Genomic DNA, 17,988 nt, shown 5'->3' on the forward strand with positions numbered 1-17,988 from the left:
ACTGTACAAGGAGCAGAGATACCAAACAGGCATTTGAATTACAGCACGGCAGTCAGGAAGACTGCAGGGGTGCTGCAGCATCGAACATCCAGGCTTTAAATCCTTCAAGTCCTCACTTGGCAGCACTACAGTGAGGGATGTGATATATGTATCTAAATTGTAAAAAGTTTCTGATTTTCTTGATTCTCTATAGAATTACACACAGCAACCTGCTTATTCTTCTGCCAGCCCAGAATGTCTCCCTGTGCTATACTTACGGCCTGGCGAAATCACGTCATTCGAAAATTTCCTATTTATTCTCCCCTTCCTTAGGTTAAAAATGCCAGTTGATTCTCTTTTACAAGTCGCAAAGACGAAGCCTGCCCTGCGGGTGCCGATTTTGTGACTAAACATTGAAAGCAGCAAGCAGAGAAACTTCAGAGGGAAAAAGGGATGGAAGTCGAGGACTCCCATCAGCAGACCGCTGACGATCAGGAGGACGACCGGGGCCCGGGGCTGCCTCCGGCGGGGGCTGGAGGCGGGGCCGGGCCGGGGCCGCGGCCCGCCCTTGGCGGTATGGCGGGCGGCGCGGCGCGGGTGCTGCTGGCCGCCCTGCTCGGCGCCCTGCCGGCCGCGGCCGAGCGGGAGCTGCGCTTCAGGCCGCCGGCCGAGGCCCCGGTGCGGCTCTTCACCGAGCCCGAGCTGGCCAGATACGACGGGCAGCAGGTAGGGGCGGGCGGGCGGGAGGGAGGGAGGCAGAGCCGCGGCGGGGCCTTCCCGGCCGGTTCTTTGAAGCCGCTGGGCCGGGGCCGGGGCCGGGGCCGGGGCCGGTGGGGCGTCCTGGCATCGCCTACGTCCCTGCGGCTCGGTGCCCTGAAACCACCTTAAAACTCGGTTTTCTCGTGCTCTGCTGCTGTGCTATTCCCTCCCTCCCTCCCAGTAATTATGGGATAACTTGCTTTTTAGGCGTTCGTGAGAAGTTTGTTGGCATTCGTGCGTTGCTGACCTGCTATTCATTTGTCCTGCTGGCAGCTGCGGAGTTTGGTCCGTTGAAGTTGGGTACAGACAATTAGATGGCACGATCCTCTTTTACTCATTGCCTGCTTGACGATGTACTCATGCCAGTGAATCTCGTATTACCACAAGTTGGAGCCAAAGTAATTTTCTCTCAATAATTCATTAAACCATGTATTTAGACCCCTTTTTTTTCCTACGAGATTATAGAAGTAAGAAAGCAATTTCATCATAAGAGTTTAGCTTTCTGTGACACAGAAGTCCCAGCAGAACTTCACATTCAAAATAATAAAGTCCTATGTTGATACACATCTGTTTTTTCTTTCAAAAAAACTTGCTGGCTGACTTCCTCAGGGTCTTCTCTAGATACTTTCAAGAAGCTAACCAGCATCTGACTTAAAATACATCTTATGCATAAAAGACAAAGCAGAAGCACTGGCTTATTAAGTAAAACAGATGTCAGCAGATCAGATTTGCGTGTGTTTATGTATTTATCTGTTGTTCTCTTAATCAAATAAAGAATGCTGTTGGCCATACACCCTTTTATCTTGGGCAATACCCATCTGCATTAGGAAGAGAAAGATGCAGTTGATCATCTTTGAGCAGACAAGTTTGCAAGACCTGCAAGAGGGACATGTCTTATATGATTGTGATGTTTAGATTAAAAAGATTCTCTCATTCCATATGCTTACATCCTCAAAAAAAAATAATCTTGCGGACAGTTTAAAGCACAAGCAAGAAATTTCGAGAGAGGTAACGTGTATGCTTGTATACACACACAAACAAAAGAAAACATACATAAGAGAATTTAATTCTCTTCTTTGTGTCCTGAGTGCTTATGGATTTCATAGCTAAAACTAATTGCCTTTTGCCTACGCTTAAGTGTTGAGGATCTACTGAAGGCTTTCTTTACAGGAAGGACAGCCCATTTACTTGGCGGTGAAGGGAGTAGTATTTGATGTCACTTCTGGAAAAGGTGAGTTTGCTTCTCCTCTGCTGTCTACTTTGTTTTCATGCTATTATTCAGTCATTAATTTTTAAATATTCTCAATGTATTAGAAGCCTGCAGTTCAATTGCAACAAAAAGAATGTACTTTTTCCTTTTTTGAAAAACTCAGTTTTCCGCTTTTGACACCTCCCCCACTAAGGTGTTGTCTAGAATTTACAGTGGTTTGAGGTTACAGTACACATAAGACAGACAAGCCAGCATAGTCCAGTTAGCTTGGGTGCTGATGACAGAAATGCTGAAGACACCTGCCCAGACCCCTGAATCCTCACTAGGCATGGGGTCATGCCACACGGAAGCTGGCGCTACAGTGTTTTATTGCACTGGGTACATGAACTGACCAGATCAGAGCTAGCTGGGATGTACCCATACTGCGCTACACAATATGAGCATTGCTGCAGTTTCATCTTTTCCTTTTGTGCTGGTGTTTGCTTACCTGTGCTGTCCAGCGATCTGGTCAAAACTCTTGGAAGAGTTTACTGTGATTTTGAAAGGAGAGCGGAGGGCTAAGTAATTTTTTTTTCTCCTTTAAAATTTTCATACTTCATGAGGCTTCTTGTCTCGTCATTTACACCTAAACCATTTATTGCTGTATTTTCTGTTTGTGCCTTCCCTAGGAACTACAGATGTTTTAATTTGAACTCCTGCTACTTAATCCAGATTTGCTGTAAAATGTTTGAAGGGACCATGGGGGTCCTGGACACTTGCCTTAATGTCATCATAAGCAAACTAATTGCTTGTTGCTTTCTTTGTACTAAGCATGTTAGTGCAGCTTGTCTGGACATCCACATTGGCTGATCTTCAAATCCTAAGTTAGACAAGGCTTGCCCCTGCAAATTCTGGAGTCTACAAACTTCTCATGAGTATGTAAAGCACAGCTCCCTAAATAATAGGTAAATTTTAAGACTGCAGTATAGGAGTTCAACAGTTGTATTGTATAACCCCACCCTCTGTTTTGTGGTTTTTTTAAGGACTGGGATATATTATCAAAAAATAGCAAATCAAAAGTCAGTTTTGGAGAGAAGGATCTGAGACTTGAGTTGCTGCTTTCAGTTCACTGACAAGTGTAACAGGCTGGTGAAAAGTAGAGGCTGAACATACTGATCATCACTGGATTTATTTTTTTTCTAATCTGACAGAATTTTATGGAAGAGGAGCCCCATACAATGCTTTGGTTGGAAAAGACTCAACAAGAGGAGTTGCAAAGATGTCTCTGGATCCAGCAGATCTTACACATGACATAGTAAGAAAATGGACTATTAGTTTAATTCTGTTTTGCAAAGTTTTATTCTTTTGCAAGATGAATGATAATATTAGATTATTTGTATTAATTTTTTAAAGTTGATTCACATCTTTAAAAACTGCATTAATATTCTTGAAATATATTAAATGGGTATGTATTTACTGCCCATGGAAGGTGCAGTGCTAACAGCCTTAAAGAGGAAGGGTTTTAATCTGTGGAATCAGTACAATTTATGTAAGGATGTAAAGGGGAAATTACCTCCTGTTTAAAAAGATGCTTCCAAAGAGAGTAAATCACTTTCTTTGTCAATTGATTTGGCATATCCTATGTCACTGACATGGCAGTAGATGCTAACTCTGGCAGTGGGTTGTTGCTTGTTTGAGGTGTGATTTACTTACGAAGGGAAAATGAAGGGAGATTAATGGTTTGTTTGACCTGAATATATTAAAGTTTTGTCAAGGCTGAACTTGAATGAGAAGAATAAAATTACAGGTTATACTATGAATTTTGTTAACTGTCCTCTGCAAATTATACCCAAAAGCTGACCCTAAGGTTTATAGTAATCAATAGAAAAGAAAAATGCATATAAATACCTGTATTTTTCTTTCTTTGAGACAGGACTTTCATTTCCATATTTCATTTAGACAGGACTCACAGAAGAGGAACTGAAGTCTCTGGATGATATCTTCAATAATGTTTATAAGGCCAAATATCCAATTGTTGGCTATACTTCTCGCCGAATTCTGAATGAGGATGGCAGCCCCAATCTAGACTTTAAACCTGAAGATCAGCCACATTTCAACATTAAAGATGAGTTTTGAGGAACATTTTTGTACCTAGAGAACGCCTGGGGAGAGGCATAATAGAATATTATATTGATTCCCTGTTTTCTGGAGTTCACTACAACAATTAGCTATCATGAGTCAGTATTCTGTTTAGAAAATATATATGTGTGTACACATACAGTTTAGAGGAAACAAATGGATCTATATTAGTGTCATACACTTGGGCTGTTTGTTCTGAATTATGGGAATTATTTCACATGAAAGTTCTTTCTCCCTGGATTTCCCTGTGTACAAGTGTGTAATGTAAAATTACATTCCTTAGAAAAGATAAGGCAGTTTTTAATAGTTGAAACATGACTGGTCTTTTCGTAAATCCCAAGTTGTTTCCTACTCCTTGGAAAAGTGTGAATGCATTATCTGGATGAGCTAACATCAGTTCTCTGTGCTTCGCATGAGTGTTGGTATCACATGTACAAACAGGTGTAATAGAGGCTTACATTTTAAAAAGCATTATAGGATTTAATATTTGATAGGTTTCAGAATACTGGATATAAAACCACTGAATCTCTTCAAATGCAGTTACTGTGGAATATTTATGCAAAGCCTACAGCTGTAAACCAAGAAAAAGAATTATTTTTTTCCCCCATGAGAACTACTGTGGCATTTTAAGTAAGACTATTATTATGTTAGTTTTGAATAAATTACACTTTTTAAAATTTAAAATTAAAAAAAAATTAAATAATTATCAAAGATTTCATCTATATTAGATTATGATGATTTCCTTCTAGCTTCCTCTACTCTTTCTCTGATTAAAAAAAGGAAATGATAGCCCACTGTTTACCACAAACTCTTACAGCAGAAGTTTATTATAGTAGTTTAGTATCCTGTGGATATTGTTAGCATCTTTATATTGACAATTTCAGCTCTCATTTTTAATTTCTCTTAGTTTTTCTTTGTTCTTACTCTGGCTTCATCATTGCTGCTGCAATGAAGTGTGCATTCATATGTTCCTCTTCCTTTTAACCTAATACAAAACTGCAGATCCTGTACAGTGAAAGCAAACCCCCTTTATCAGGTTTCTCTGGCGATCTTTCGGCAACAAGAGGACTGTAAAAGCATATGCTACATGAATTGCTGCTAACCACTGACTTTCACTAACTTGAGTAGAATGTAAATTGTCATGTATGTGATTTTATCTGCCAGTGTGACAGGTTGAACTGACATGGAAAAACTGAGCAGCTCCTCCCAAGTCTATATTAATAATATAGATGTAATAAAAATACAGCTCTGTATTTCGTTCTTTTTCTTTAGCATTTTGGCCATTTTCTTTGAACGAAAGATTTTATTAGATGACTCTCCACTTTATGGTGTGCAGGAGACAGCTGCCTGTCAGTTGAATAACTAGAAAAGCTGTTTCTATTTATTTCTCATTTCTTTCCCAATGTTACAGATTTTACTCTAAGCTTGTTTTGTGTCTTACCATTAGACCATTTCATTTGTAGGAGGGACTCCATGGCGCTCCCCTGCCCCCCGCTGTTGTATGGTGCTCTGTGGTGTAATAAATAATTTAGCATCTAAGAATATACTATTGCTTCAGAGAACTATTTCTGTTTTATTATTATTATTATTACTGCTGACCTTTTGATTAGATACCAACACCAGCTAGGAGTTGGCCCCTTGATGATGCCTGCCTACAGGTATGGGTGTATACCTGCCATCTTTATAGGAACGCATGTGGGTTTAGTGGTAATGGTGGTTGTTCTTTTGCCAGCATTTCACAAATAGTTTTCCAATGCCTACTGTTTTCTCCCCTTCTTTTCCCTTTGTTGCACGCTTCCTTATGGGGCAGCTTCAGTAGCTGTGCTACGGTGATTACTGTAATAGTCTTGGCTTCATCTGCGATCGGCATATCCAGCTGTGTGTCAAAAATGTTGTAGCTAGGTGGTAAACTCATCACCACTGAGTGGTTTAGTGTTACTATTCTCTCCCTGCTTTTCCTGTTCATGCTAAGAAGGTCACCTTTGCTGATCTTGAAGTGGGTAACTCAGCTTCTATTTGTTTCAGGTTCATTTCAGTGAAGAAACCCTCCTGTTGCAACAGGAAACAGGGGTGATATTAACCCCACTCTTGTATTGTGAGATCCTTGCAAATCCATGTCGCCCTCACTCATATATGTGTGAACAGAGGGAGATGCTCTAGTTCTTCCTTTCTGTTATTAAAGACAGGATTATCACAACTGAGGGCATTTTAGAATGCAGAACATTTCCTTTTTATTTCAGTTTGCGAACTGAAGGACTCACATGTAATCATGTGATAGCCTTCCTAGGCTATTTCATTTGAGGTTCCAACTCAACAGAACAGGGTTATGATAATAAGGCTTTAAGTGGGCATATATCCTTAACATGTTTTCACTGACTACTTTTCAAAAATTAATTTAGAGTAACACAGTATTTCTTCTGGTATTAATTTAATGACACTATTTTATGTCTAAGGTTGTTACTTGCCAACAGCCTGAAACTTACTTTGCTTAAAAGCAAACCATCTGCTATGGTTGTTTTGTTCAGCTAAGTTGCATTTCCCAGACCTCTGTGTTACTCCAGTATGACAGGTGTCCTCACTATCTATACATTGTACTTAAAACAAGCAAATTGTATGCTATCCTTGTTTTTTCAGTCAGCTGTATTTCCCTGACCTCTGTATTATTGCAGTAAAACAGGTACCCTCACTATCTGTAAATGGCACTCAAAACAAGCAAGTTGCGTAAAGCCCTGTTGTATCCTCCTACTACTCCACAGCTCCTTTGGAGAGTGAAGAATTTCTTTTCAATTTACTTGCTGCTTCCAGATAACATTGCAAATGTCATTATTTTTGCTCTGCTGTTTGTAAATCTGCATCTTGCTAACTTAACTTGGGTGTTTGAATGGTCTGAGGTTTTAATGAATTGCTGCACCATGAATTTACTCTTCAGAGTGTTAAGAATTATCAGATGGGTTCATTGCTTAGAGGATGCATAACCTGAGTTGCTGTTTCCCACCTGGCACTCTTTTCAATAGTCCCTCACTTTGATCCTAATACATTTGGCTAACTGCTGTGACAAGATAGATTCTATCATCTGTACTGTAAGAAGGACTTCTCTGATTAACAACAGGAGCAACAGGACTAATAATATAAGCAACAAAAATTCAATAAAGGGCATCCAATGAAATGCAAATCAAAGTATTATCTTTATTTTTGCAGTTGTAGAGACTGCAGTTAAGTGAAATCCTACTAAGAACATGTAAGATGTGTTAGCAGCTGTTAGTCACAGTTATTAGTTATTGCATCCTAATCCAAACAAGAGCACCTGCCAGAATGCAGGGACTCTGAATCTTGCAGACTGAGTGGCTGAGATTTTTCCAACAATTTGGGATTAGACATAAACCAAAGTTATTTCTTTCCTAACTGTAATGCATGTATGGACACCATTCTTTTGGGGGCCCTTTGTGAAAATATGACTGTTTCATTGATTTAAGTGAATTACTTTCGGTATTAGTTTTCTTACACAGAAAAGGCCTTGTGTTTCTTTGAAAACTGCAGCCTAGGCTAATACTCTTTGTGGTCTGATAATATCAGCTGTAAATTCATAACAACATAGGAATCAGTGTAGGATCATGTTTCAGACTGCACTTGTCAGACCTGCCAGACTTTCACATTTCAGTAAAAATTAAAAGAGGATGCTTATCTTTTTAAGTACAATGCTTTAGAATGGGAGAAGCCTCAACACAATTTATAAACCACTTCCTTTAACTTTTGTTTCAAAACCACCATTGGGCTACACATTGAACAAATGACAGTTTGGAAAGACATTTAATTGCTGCAGTTTTTCCTTTGCAAGACTCCCAAGAACATGTAGATCTCACTTGATAGTGCAGGAGAGAAAACAGGAAAAAAAATGGTTTAGCTGACTTTTACAAATGTATTCTGTCTCTTTTATAAATATATTTATCTGAAATGTGCTCAATGTAATTTGCATCTGCTCAAGAGAAAATGGAAGAGATGTGAAAAATTTCATATAGGAAGTCCATTGCTAATTTTTCAGCTGATCTGGTTAAACTGAGAAGAACTAAAAAAAAAAAAATAAATAAAAAAAACTTCTGACTACTTCTGTGAGTGAAAGGCTGCTGTTCAGTAGGATTCAGCTGCACATCACTAAGATGTGCTAAGTAGCTCTGATTAATATTTGCATATTTTCAGATGAACACTGGATATTCTCAGGGTTATCTTGAAGTCCCAGAACTGACGTCAGTGATGACAATCATACACTTTGTTATCCATCATTTATGCTTTTGCTTAATGTTTTTCTGTCCATACAGGAAGCAATATACAAGCCATGCAACTTCTATGACAAATCCATGCACCATGAGTAATAATATTCAGATAAAGTAAAACGTGCATGAACCTACAACCTGAAAGCTATTTACGTAGTATACAGAATGGCTGTTTTCAAAGAAAACGAGTCCTTGTCTGTGAATGCTTTAATTAATACAAACCAAAAAAAACCCTTAATTTAGATTTGTAATAATTACTTCACTCAGAGCTCCATCTGCAAATGTTGATTCAGATAGTTATAGAATGTATCTGACTGCTTTGACAGAAAAATCAGTGCTATATCAAAAGGTGATTTTTTTTTTTTTTCCACTATTCAATCAGACTCTCAAAGAACTAAGTGTATGATAGGTGGGCATCACTGGTAGAAGTACTCTAATAGCATAGGCATGATTTTGATCTCGGCATGACCAAAAAAACCCCTAACCCAGAAAACAGAGTAGGTGGGAAATGAGAATGTATCTTAGTGTGTTATTGGGGCAATTATAAATTGGTAAGGTAGATATGGCAGAGCAGTACGTGCAGGACTGATAACAGACAGTGCTTCCTATTTTTCCTTCTGTCAAATATGGTCAATGATAACAATGTAAACTTGTACCCTTACCCATCTGTTGGTCTTTACATAAAGCCTTCTGTTTTGACTTTTTTCCTCTTGTTCAGTAGAAGGTGTGAGTCCTAATTTACTTGTTTACAAAACCTATGCTTAGATCTTCTTGGCTTGGGTTATCTGTTGACAAGAAATCCAAAATAACAGAAACAGAGATTAACTTTCTGTGAAAAATAGAGCTTGTGCACCTGGATAAACTGCAGAGCCACAGGAAGTATTCTTGAATAAACAATTCCTATTCTTGTTTCCCACAGGTTATTTGTAGCTGTTGCCATCAGAAATTCTGCACTGTTAATGAAGGTTCAGATTATTGTGTTCTGCAGTACTTCTTGACATAAGCCTTTATCCTTCTGACATGAGACATTATCCTTCTGAGAAGTGAAAAGCTTAGAAGAATCTGGGTGCAAGCCATCTTGGAGATAAGCCACCCAAGAAAAAACAAAATATGACATAATTTTCCCTCAACTTAAAGAAACCTCTTTGAAAAAGAAATCAATGTCCCAATGTCCATTTTTACCTTCCAGATTTTGCTGAAATTTTTCTGATATTGTGCAAAGGCAGCAGTTAAAGCAGAGACTTGGATCTAACCCTTGCATTGTGAAAATCTGAGTCCACTTCTTGGCATATCTACTTGGGCTTTAAAGATTATGACAACATAGATAGTGGACTGATTACAAAGAGTTGAGTCAAACACATGAACTGAATCCAAACAGGCCTAAACTTGTAGGATTCAAGGTAGAGCTGAACTTAAGCCTTGCACCCTTCTTTGGAAGACAACAGAATCTTTGAATGAAAAAACCCTTATGGGTAGCATTTGTTTCAGCCAGTCTGGACAGATAGATGACAATTGAAGTGAAAAATTCCCAGTGCCTCATTCTGTGCTCCTTTGCAGGGATAGTAAAATCAGTTGTGTTGGATATGCAGAGCATATTTACCAAGCAATTAACTGCCTGGAGCCTAATTTTATAGATTAAATTGATAACTGGTTTGAAATAGCTGTCACAGATCAAGAGTTTTCTAGAAGGCTACTCTTCTCGCTGGAGGCTGTGGCTAAATACCCTTTATTTTACATTGCAGTGCTCTTTTGGTAATGATCACAGATAAAGTCCAAGTAACTCAAACTTACTCATTACATTTAACCCTTTATTAAATTTTATGTTTGAGCAAAGCTCTTAAAAACATACTCTCGTTTAAAAAGAATAAATATTGCTCCACAAAAAGCAAAGTGTTCATTCTGAACTGTAGAACTGTGCAGCTGTGCATCAGACCTAAGTATACTTACAGCACAGTGTTAATTGAAGGGATTACATGTTTAAATTGAGATTATTTTCTTGGGTAACATGTCTGTGTCCTACATTATGCTTGGAAGTGTCTCAAGTATATCACTGATTTTTCCTTATTTATTACTTAACCAAGCTCTGTACTTTAAAATAGTTATGCAGTACTTTTTAAGAATAGGACAGTAGGACTTTCAAGGTATTTGTGATGTATTTTCATGTTACAGAAAGACAAACATACATATATGTCCGAGATGATACACAACAGAGATCTAGCAATTTAGACAAAGGCAGCATTCTTACAGTCTTTCTAAAACATGTTGTAGTCCATGTATTTCTTAAACTGAACAGGTCAGAAATAATGCCCTGCAGTTTTGATCTCTGACACAATAAAAAATGGTAGAAATGAAATTATGATGGCAGCTTGTAGGGATTTCTGAAAAGCTCTCAGTATTAGCATGCAGAAGATCAACTATCAATTTTAGTGAACTGGAAAGGACTTTAAGTTAAACACATACTTAGTAGGGATGTTTGAGTATGCACTGAGCCTCTATGATTCTACATATTAAATATTACATATTGCTGCTGCCAAGGGTAAATAGTTCCTTCCCATTTCTCTGAATGGTCTCCTGTGAATCTAGCATGTCTTGGATCTAGAAGAAAACAGGCTGCTGAAAGGTTTATACGTGAAGCAGCAGCGTATCAGTGGATCACAACAATCCAAGGCAGAGAGAAGGAAGGCAAGTGAAATTCTACTTAGGAGAAGCAGCAGGAGATTATAAATAACTCACGAGAGAAGAGGTGAAACTTGCTGATGCACTCAGAGATAAGGTTGAACTTGAGAACGGAAAAGTGTGACATTCTCCTTGGATACAGTTCTGGGAAAATCATCATGAATTAAACAGTTTGTGACTGCTGGCTCCTTGCTTGACATCCTCGGTCCCATTTTCCAAAAATACTAATGCCTTTGGCTTTGATACCTTGCAGGTGCCTGGATTCATAGAAAAATCACACTGCTGTTATTCAGTCCATAACTTAGCAATTTTTCTCATTTTGTCTTTAAATGATGCCCATTCTAGTTTAAGAAAAAAGGCTGGAGTTTTTCTGCTGAAGAGGTGACCAGGGACACAGACACGAAGGTGCAATTCTCATCTTCATTACAACTTAGCAATCCTTAATGCTAGCTTTCCTGGCTGTTAAAAGAGCTGATGCTTCCCTTGATTTCCCTTTGTCTTTCATCCCTATTGGGACTTTAAGCCATTTGAAGAAGGTAGTGTTGGCTGGACACTTGGGCTGGTAGGACCCTAAGATGGCTATAATATCAAGAATGCTACTTTCTGAAGCTCTAGCTTTAATTTCCTCACTCCAAAGAGGTTATCACTTTGTGGTGCTTCATCTTTCAGCTGAAGTGAGTGTATTTTACCCATGTTCATCCGTGTCTGTCATCACTTGGAATTTGCCTGTATGTTCATTGGTCATTTGCTTGTTGAAATATTGGTAGAAACCATGATGACCCCAACAGTATTTCTGGCTCAGCCACTTAAAGACACTGTATAAAGGTGTTTCACAACATTGTCAAGAGTTTTAATGATACATTCAAAATGTGCAAAATGAAGGTGCAGCTGGAAGCTAAAGGTAAACTTTTCATCCACTAAGCTTAGCTAGTTTATGATAAACTAAACTAGACCAGATATTTCAAATAAGTAAGAAAGAAATGAGCCTCTAATCCCAAAACAACTGTTTGTAGCCTTTGCAGACTAAGATATATTAACCTGTACTTCCCTAATTACCTAAAGGAGCTTTTCAGCTTGAAAAAAGGTAAAATCTTAAGCAAGATTTTATCTGAATAATTGTTAGCTGTATCTGCTTCACAAAGTAATATATATTTATGGAAAACTTGAATACATAGGGAAATAGTTACTAACTATTATTCCACAATACTGCAGCTCACCTTACTGCAAGCCCTGTCAGAGAGTATGCGTGTAAATTCCTCATGGTACTGTGAAAACACAAATACATGCTAGTCTAACCAAGTCTTTTAAATGTATTTGGTTTATGTTACCCTTAAAAAAATCACTCCCATTCCACTAGGCTGTTTGATTTAACAACAACATAAATAAATCAGGGGTTGTCCTGATACTAGCTGACGAATTACCTCACTGAATGTGTTTTCTTCACAGCTGGGAACCTGCTGGCCACTTTTATTTCTGATTGTGCACACTGTTCATAGTCATGTAATACCACTGGAATAACTGCCTCAATTATTTACATAAATAGTTTAAAAATTCTACTTTAAAAAATATATTCTGTTTTTAATGCAATTGAACTGAAAACAAAGAGAGCTAGCACCATATGACTAGAGAGGTCTCCGTGAGCCACTGGAAAGCACTTGATTTACAGACAATGTTTGGAAAGCCAAATGAATTCTGCAGAATGTTTATATAAAAGCATTACTCTCCATAACTTCCTCTAACTGGACTGTCCTTTCATTTATATCTTTTTCCATCAACTCATTTTGAATGACTCGTCACGCCTAAAAATAGTTTAGATTTACTTTATCTTTTTATACTCAAAATAACACCACAAAATGGATCGTGCCTACATGCAGTTATCTGAGAAAACCATACTCTGTTATTTCAGTTCATTCCTTTTGGTGTCTGAAAATCACTGAACCACATATTAAGTTGGTATAAATTTATAAAACCATAAAAGTCAAGGAAGTTACGTGCAAGAATCTGACCCCAACTTATAAAGTGTAACAAAGATTACTCTTTAGGCCACAGAGAATGTCTCACCTTTAGATAGCCTTTTAGACAGCGAGACTGCAGTGCTGTTAATGGCATCATCCCGGATCTATGTTGGTGTTACTTTAAATCCAGGCTTCTTGAATTTTTATTTTTTGCATGTGCTGGAGCAATTTTTCCATGTAGCAGGAGCTAGCTTTACACCACTAGAGCTGAAGGAGGAACTCCGTGAATAGCAAGCTTTTACCCTGTCTGGGACAAATCACAAGAAAGAAACAAAACCAACTGTAGTTTATTATTCTGTGCCCTGCAATGTGGTCTTTTTAGAGAGGAAAAAAAAGCAAAGAAGGGATAGAGGAACTTCAGGGGAAAAAGTAGGACTATAGCTGCACACCAGAGAGCTGGTATGAACTTTTAACAGTAATGCTTACCCCTTGTACTCATTTTTGTGAGCACAAAGCTCAAAAATATTCTGAAACACTTAATACAAGTAAGAACAGCCAGACATAATTTAGCTGTTATTTATCTATTTCAGAAAACAGATTTCTGCTTCAAGCTATAAATCTTTAAGACCTCTAACTTTCAAACAGTGCATCACAAATTTGCCTTCCGGTTTATAAAAATCATCCTAATATGCCTCAGCACTGCTTTCGTTCAAGAAAAGTCTACAGAGAGCCAGCTGTCTGAGTTGGTCGTGTAAGATTTGTGCATAAGTGTCTCTCTGGGAGTTTTGTTTTGGTTCTATCATTTAATATTCATGACAATCTTCATTAACCTGCCAACTGAGCCATCTTAGCATCCTGCCTCCAGACAAAGTCAAAAGTTTATTCCTAGCCCACACAGCTCCTGGAAGCCTACATCTCCACATTACAGGCTATTTTGGCTTGGAAACCTTATGTTTAAACTAAAAGGATGAAACAACAAAAAAAAATATCCAGAAGAACTGCTAAGGAAAGGATAAAGCAAGAACAAGAGGATGTTCAGTTCTTCTAGTTAGCAATAACATGGTTAAGCAACTAAATTAATCTGATCATTCCAGCCCATACACCAAGGCTTTGGGAAAACTGACAATTCAAATGTGGCCATTAATAATAAAATGTGATGGGGCAAAAGGGGAGGAGGAAAATCCTTGCTTTTAAGCTGCATGGAGTAAACTGTGCCACCTTAAAATTACTCATAGCCCACTGCATATCTGTCAAAATAATATATAAATATTAGGAGTACTAAATAATTTCAATGTCACTGAGAAGAAATATATTCATGCTAAAAGCAAATTCTGTAATTACATTATGATTTTAATGTACATATTTTTTCATCAAGAATGTCAGAATAATCAAATGATGATTAACACTCTAGACAATTCAATTACACAACACCCAGAGAAATCCATGGGATGCTGAGTTTCAGCCTCCCCTATCAAACAGAACAAAATATACAGTAGGTCCAGTCCAGCCAATGTGGAGCAAACTGAAAAGCTGTCAGAGAATCAAGAAAAGGAAAGAGTGACATGAGAAGGATGGAGTGATCAGTGGAAGAAGGAGAATAAGAGTAGAGAAGGACCCCTATAATTAATCAAGAAAGAGGTAGTAGAGATTTTGATGCTGACAGCCACTGCAGAGTAAGAGAAGACCAGAGCCTGCGTAACTGCATGGTTGGTTCCTGCCATTATTTCAGACTAGTGTAGTAGGGAAAGAAGATACACACATTTTAAAGAGAGAACTGTTGAGGATTAAGTTTTATTTTATATCGTACCTAGTGATTAGAAGAAATATATGGTGAATTCTGTTTCTCCCTCTAAGTTTCTATGATGGTTTTTGTTCAACTGCAGTTGAACAGAGGGAAAAGGGGGAGAAGCTTACTTGTTGTTTGAAGGAGAAAAAATGTTTTTCTTTACTGTATACTACACCCTGCAATGGAGCATCAGGGATGGATTTGTCAAAAAACAGCAGTTGAGGGAATTAAGAGCTCACTCTTAAGTCAAGACATGACATCTCATCATCTTTTCTAAGGAGGGATACATTTTCCAGAGGGAACCAGTCTCCCAGGGGTGATACTAGTAACAGTGTACTTCTAGAATTACCTTTCAAAAATAGAGAGTTTGATAAAAGCTCCTATGTAAAACTTTAGATAACAGATTTCTAAAACTTGCCAGTGGATAAACAACTTTACTAATGTTTCTTCCCTACTGACAAAAGATTTAGGAGACTTGAGGAATGTGAAATACAAATATCTAACATGACAAACAGCTGTCTGTACATAAAATGAAATTACAAAAACAGGAACAGTAAAGAAGTGTAGGACAAGGGCTTCTTAGTTTCTACTTAATGGGCACCCCAAATGGGGATGCAGATATCCTGAACTAAATCACAGTTCACCTGTACTTCCTGGGTGGAACCAGCTCAGTTGTGATGGGGAAAGTATCAGCAGCTTTCACCAGACTGTTCCCATGCCATAAACCAGCACTGCTCAGTCTGGTTTTAGCCTCCTGCTGCCTTCCGTAAAATCAACTCTACTGCACTTAGGCTGGTTTAAGACTCTAGCAACAGAAAGTCCACCAGGACTCAAAGCCTGTTATGAAATCCTAACAGGAAGACCAAATTTTCTAGCATCAATTTTCATACTTCACATGTCCTTTCATAAGCCTGATACTGTGAGCTGTTTAATAATGATAAGCCCCCCAAGTACGACACAAATACTAAATGGAAGAAGAGTAAAGCATAATGTAAGTTACTTTGCCAGTGGCTGGGTCTTCCTGTACCTCAAAGGGGAGGAAAGAGCAGTTGTTTTCTCCAAGTATGACTGTTAAGAGGCTTATACACATTACCAAGTCTATGCAGAAAATAATTATTTTATATCTTTAGTAAAAGCTGGCTATCGAGACTGCTAAGTGCCTGAACAACACTAAAATTAAAATAAAGGAAAAAAAGGCAGCAAAAATAAAGGAGAAGCAGCTCCTACTGCATACCAAAAAGCAATTCAATAAAAGAAAAAAGTATTCTCAGACTCCTTTCTGGAAGCCATTTTTTGAAAGATTCTATATTATCTTCAAAGCCAGCCATAAGCATGGCTTTATGACAATGTGGCATAGCTGTTGCATTTTCAAAAAAAAGTATGTGCCCATTAAACTGTTTCTGATATCCTTATAGTCACAAGCTATGCTCAATATTGTTTATTTTCTGTAATTTGTTAGATTATGTTTTACCCTCAAGAACATTTAAGTATTGCTCTACCCACAGCTGATTCAAAACAGCCAGAGGAAGTAGGAACAGGACAGCAAAGTATGCAGTAATAGGTAACAGGCCTAGAGAGAAGGTTTAGAGAAAGTTTCAGTTCAGAGAATAGCTATTTCTGTATAAGCAGAAATCACCTACAGGCAATTTTCCTTGGTTTTAGGAGCCTGTTAACTTAGATATTTATGAAACTATTAAGCTGTTCCTTTGGAAACAACCATAGCAAATGCTTCTTAAGGTGGTTATGAAGCATGGGTATTTTTCTCTAGAAACCTTCTTTAGAAGTAATAAAAAAAAAAAGAAAAAAGAAATTTAGTTCTTGTAAATATACCATCAAGGCAGCTAAAAGAGCAATCAAGGTTTGCTTCACATTTCAGTCCACATTTTCCAGGAACTCCCCACTAGGAAACTTTATTAAATTTAATAGTAAATTTAATTTAGAAAGAGTTCTGTTTTGACTGTATTTTTCTTCCCCCAATGTTTTCCTAGATGGATGCTTTTGTAACAGTTTCTTTGGTTTGCTTTGTCTCTATGCAACTTGAAGTCATAAACCAATTTTCAACTAGTGTACATCAATAGAAATAAAGGGCTACAACAGAGCTATGCTGATTTGTACTATTTTAGAATCCAGTCCCCCTTCCTTTCCCTGGACTGCAATAACCTCCCCTACATTATCAGCTTTGATGTTTTCTATGGTGTCCAGAAACCTACGTATTTTACATTATTTAGATTAAGCACCAAAAAAGGACCTCTCTAATTATGAACATAATTACAGATCCACTTTTCTTCCATAATTCTTGAATTAGACAGACATTTACTTTTGACTAAAAATACACTGGAACTTCAGAGCTCTGTACTGCACTCATCTGTGTACATTACTATCCCTTTCCCTTCATGTCTCCTTTTGCAGAGTTTTAATAGATTCACACTACAGGGAGTTCTGACAACAGTAAGACAAATATTGTTGCAAGATACAGTATAGGATAATTAACGATGAACGCTGAAGCAATCGCTAAATCTAGCTGAAAGCTACAGAAAGAAACCATACATTATGGCGATGATTATTCCTGATTTTGCTGGGGAAAAATCCCCAAACATCCCCCAAAAACTCAAAGCAAAACTCCTTTTCTAATTGCATGCTAATTTACAAAATTAAATAACTCTCCAGGGGTTTCACTGCCAGTCTAAGATAACAACCATACAATCTGGCTCTTGCACTAAATAACCACTTCGGATTACTGTTTTTATGCATAATCAGGATTAGGCAAAGATCTTTCCCAACACTAACCTGGACAAACTAAATTCCAGAAAGAGTAGAGGCCTTAAAATATTCAGTATAGCAAAATGCAGGTTTGTCTGCCCTAGACTTTAAGCATATGGCAATGAGCACATCCCCTGTTTAAGGCTTCATTTAGACTGTTAAACACCACTTCTGGTATTCTTAAAATTTCACCATCCGAGATAAGAGAGAGCAAAACTTCTTGGATGACCACATGCTGTTTAGGTCCTTTAAAAAGAAGTGAAGCTCAAAAGAACTGATAACAGCACATTTCGAAAGTGGGAGCCACACTTTCCCTGCCTGTTTTCCTTAATGGCTACAGAGAAAACTGACAGGAAACAGTGGAACGAAACTGGTTTGTAGTCCTAGAGACGAAAATGGTTTTGAAATATAACTGTGGGCAAACAGAAGATCCAGACAAATGCATATCACATCCCAAGCACCAGCCCCAAGACAGGC

At 38.0% G+C, this 17,988-nt stretch overlaps 1 protein-coding gene and 1 long non-coding RNA gene across 3 annotated transcripts in view; one reads left to right on the forward strand and one right to left on the reverse strand.

Annotated features, from left to right (window-relative positions):
* The first annotated feature begins 542 nt into the window (after positions 1-542).
* On the forward strand, positions 543-11,068 carry NENF (neudesin neurotrophic factor). The gene is made up of 4 exons (XM_049833608.1): positions 543-705; positions 1,909-1,969; positions 3,139-3,242; positions 3,887-11,068. Exons 1-4 carry the CDS (start codon positions 556-558, stop codon positions 4,061-4,063), a joined length of 492 nt encoding a protein of 163 aa, XP_049689565.1. The 5' UTR covers positions 543-555; the 3' UTR covers positions 4,064-11,068.
* The window catches only part of LOC126052648 (uncharacterized), a 65,468-nt gene continuing 51,483 nt past the window's right edge, over positions 4,004-17,988 (reverse strand). For both annotated transcript variants that reach the window (XR_007510114.1, XR_007510113.1), the window contains 3 exons: positions 13,072-13,272; positions 11,068-11,267; positions 4,004-4,089 (listed from right to left, as the gene is read on the reverse strand). This is a non-coding gene — a long non-coding RNA (uncharacterized LOC126052648). The remainder of the gene's footprint in view (positions 4,090-11,067; positions 11,268-13,071; positions 13,273-17,988) is intronic.

The sequence above is a fragment of the Accipiter gentilis genome, chromosome 30, assembly GCF_929443795.1.
Source record: "Accipiter gentilis chromosome 30, bAccGen1.1, whole genome shotgun sequence".
Classification (NCBI taxonomy): domain Eukaryota; kingdom Metazoa; phylum Chordata; class Aves; order Accipitriformes; family Accipitridae; genus Astur; species Astur gentilis.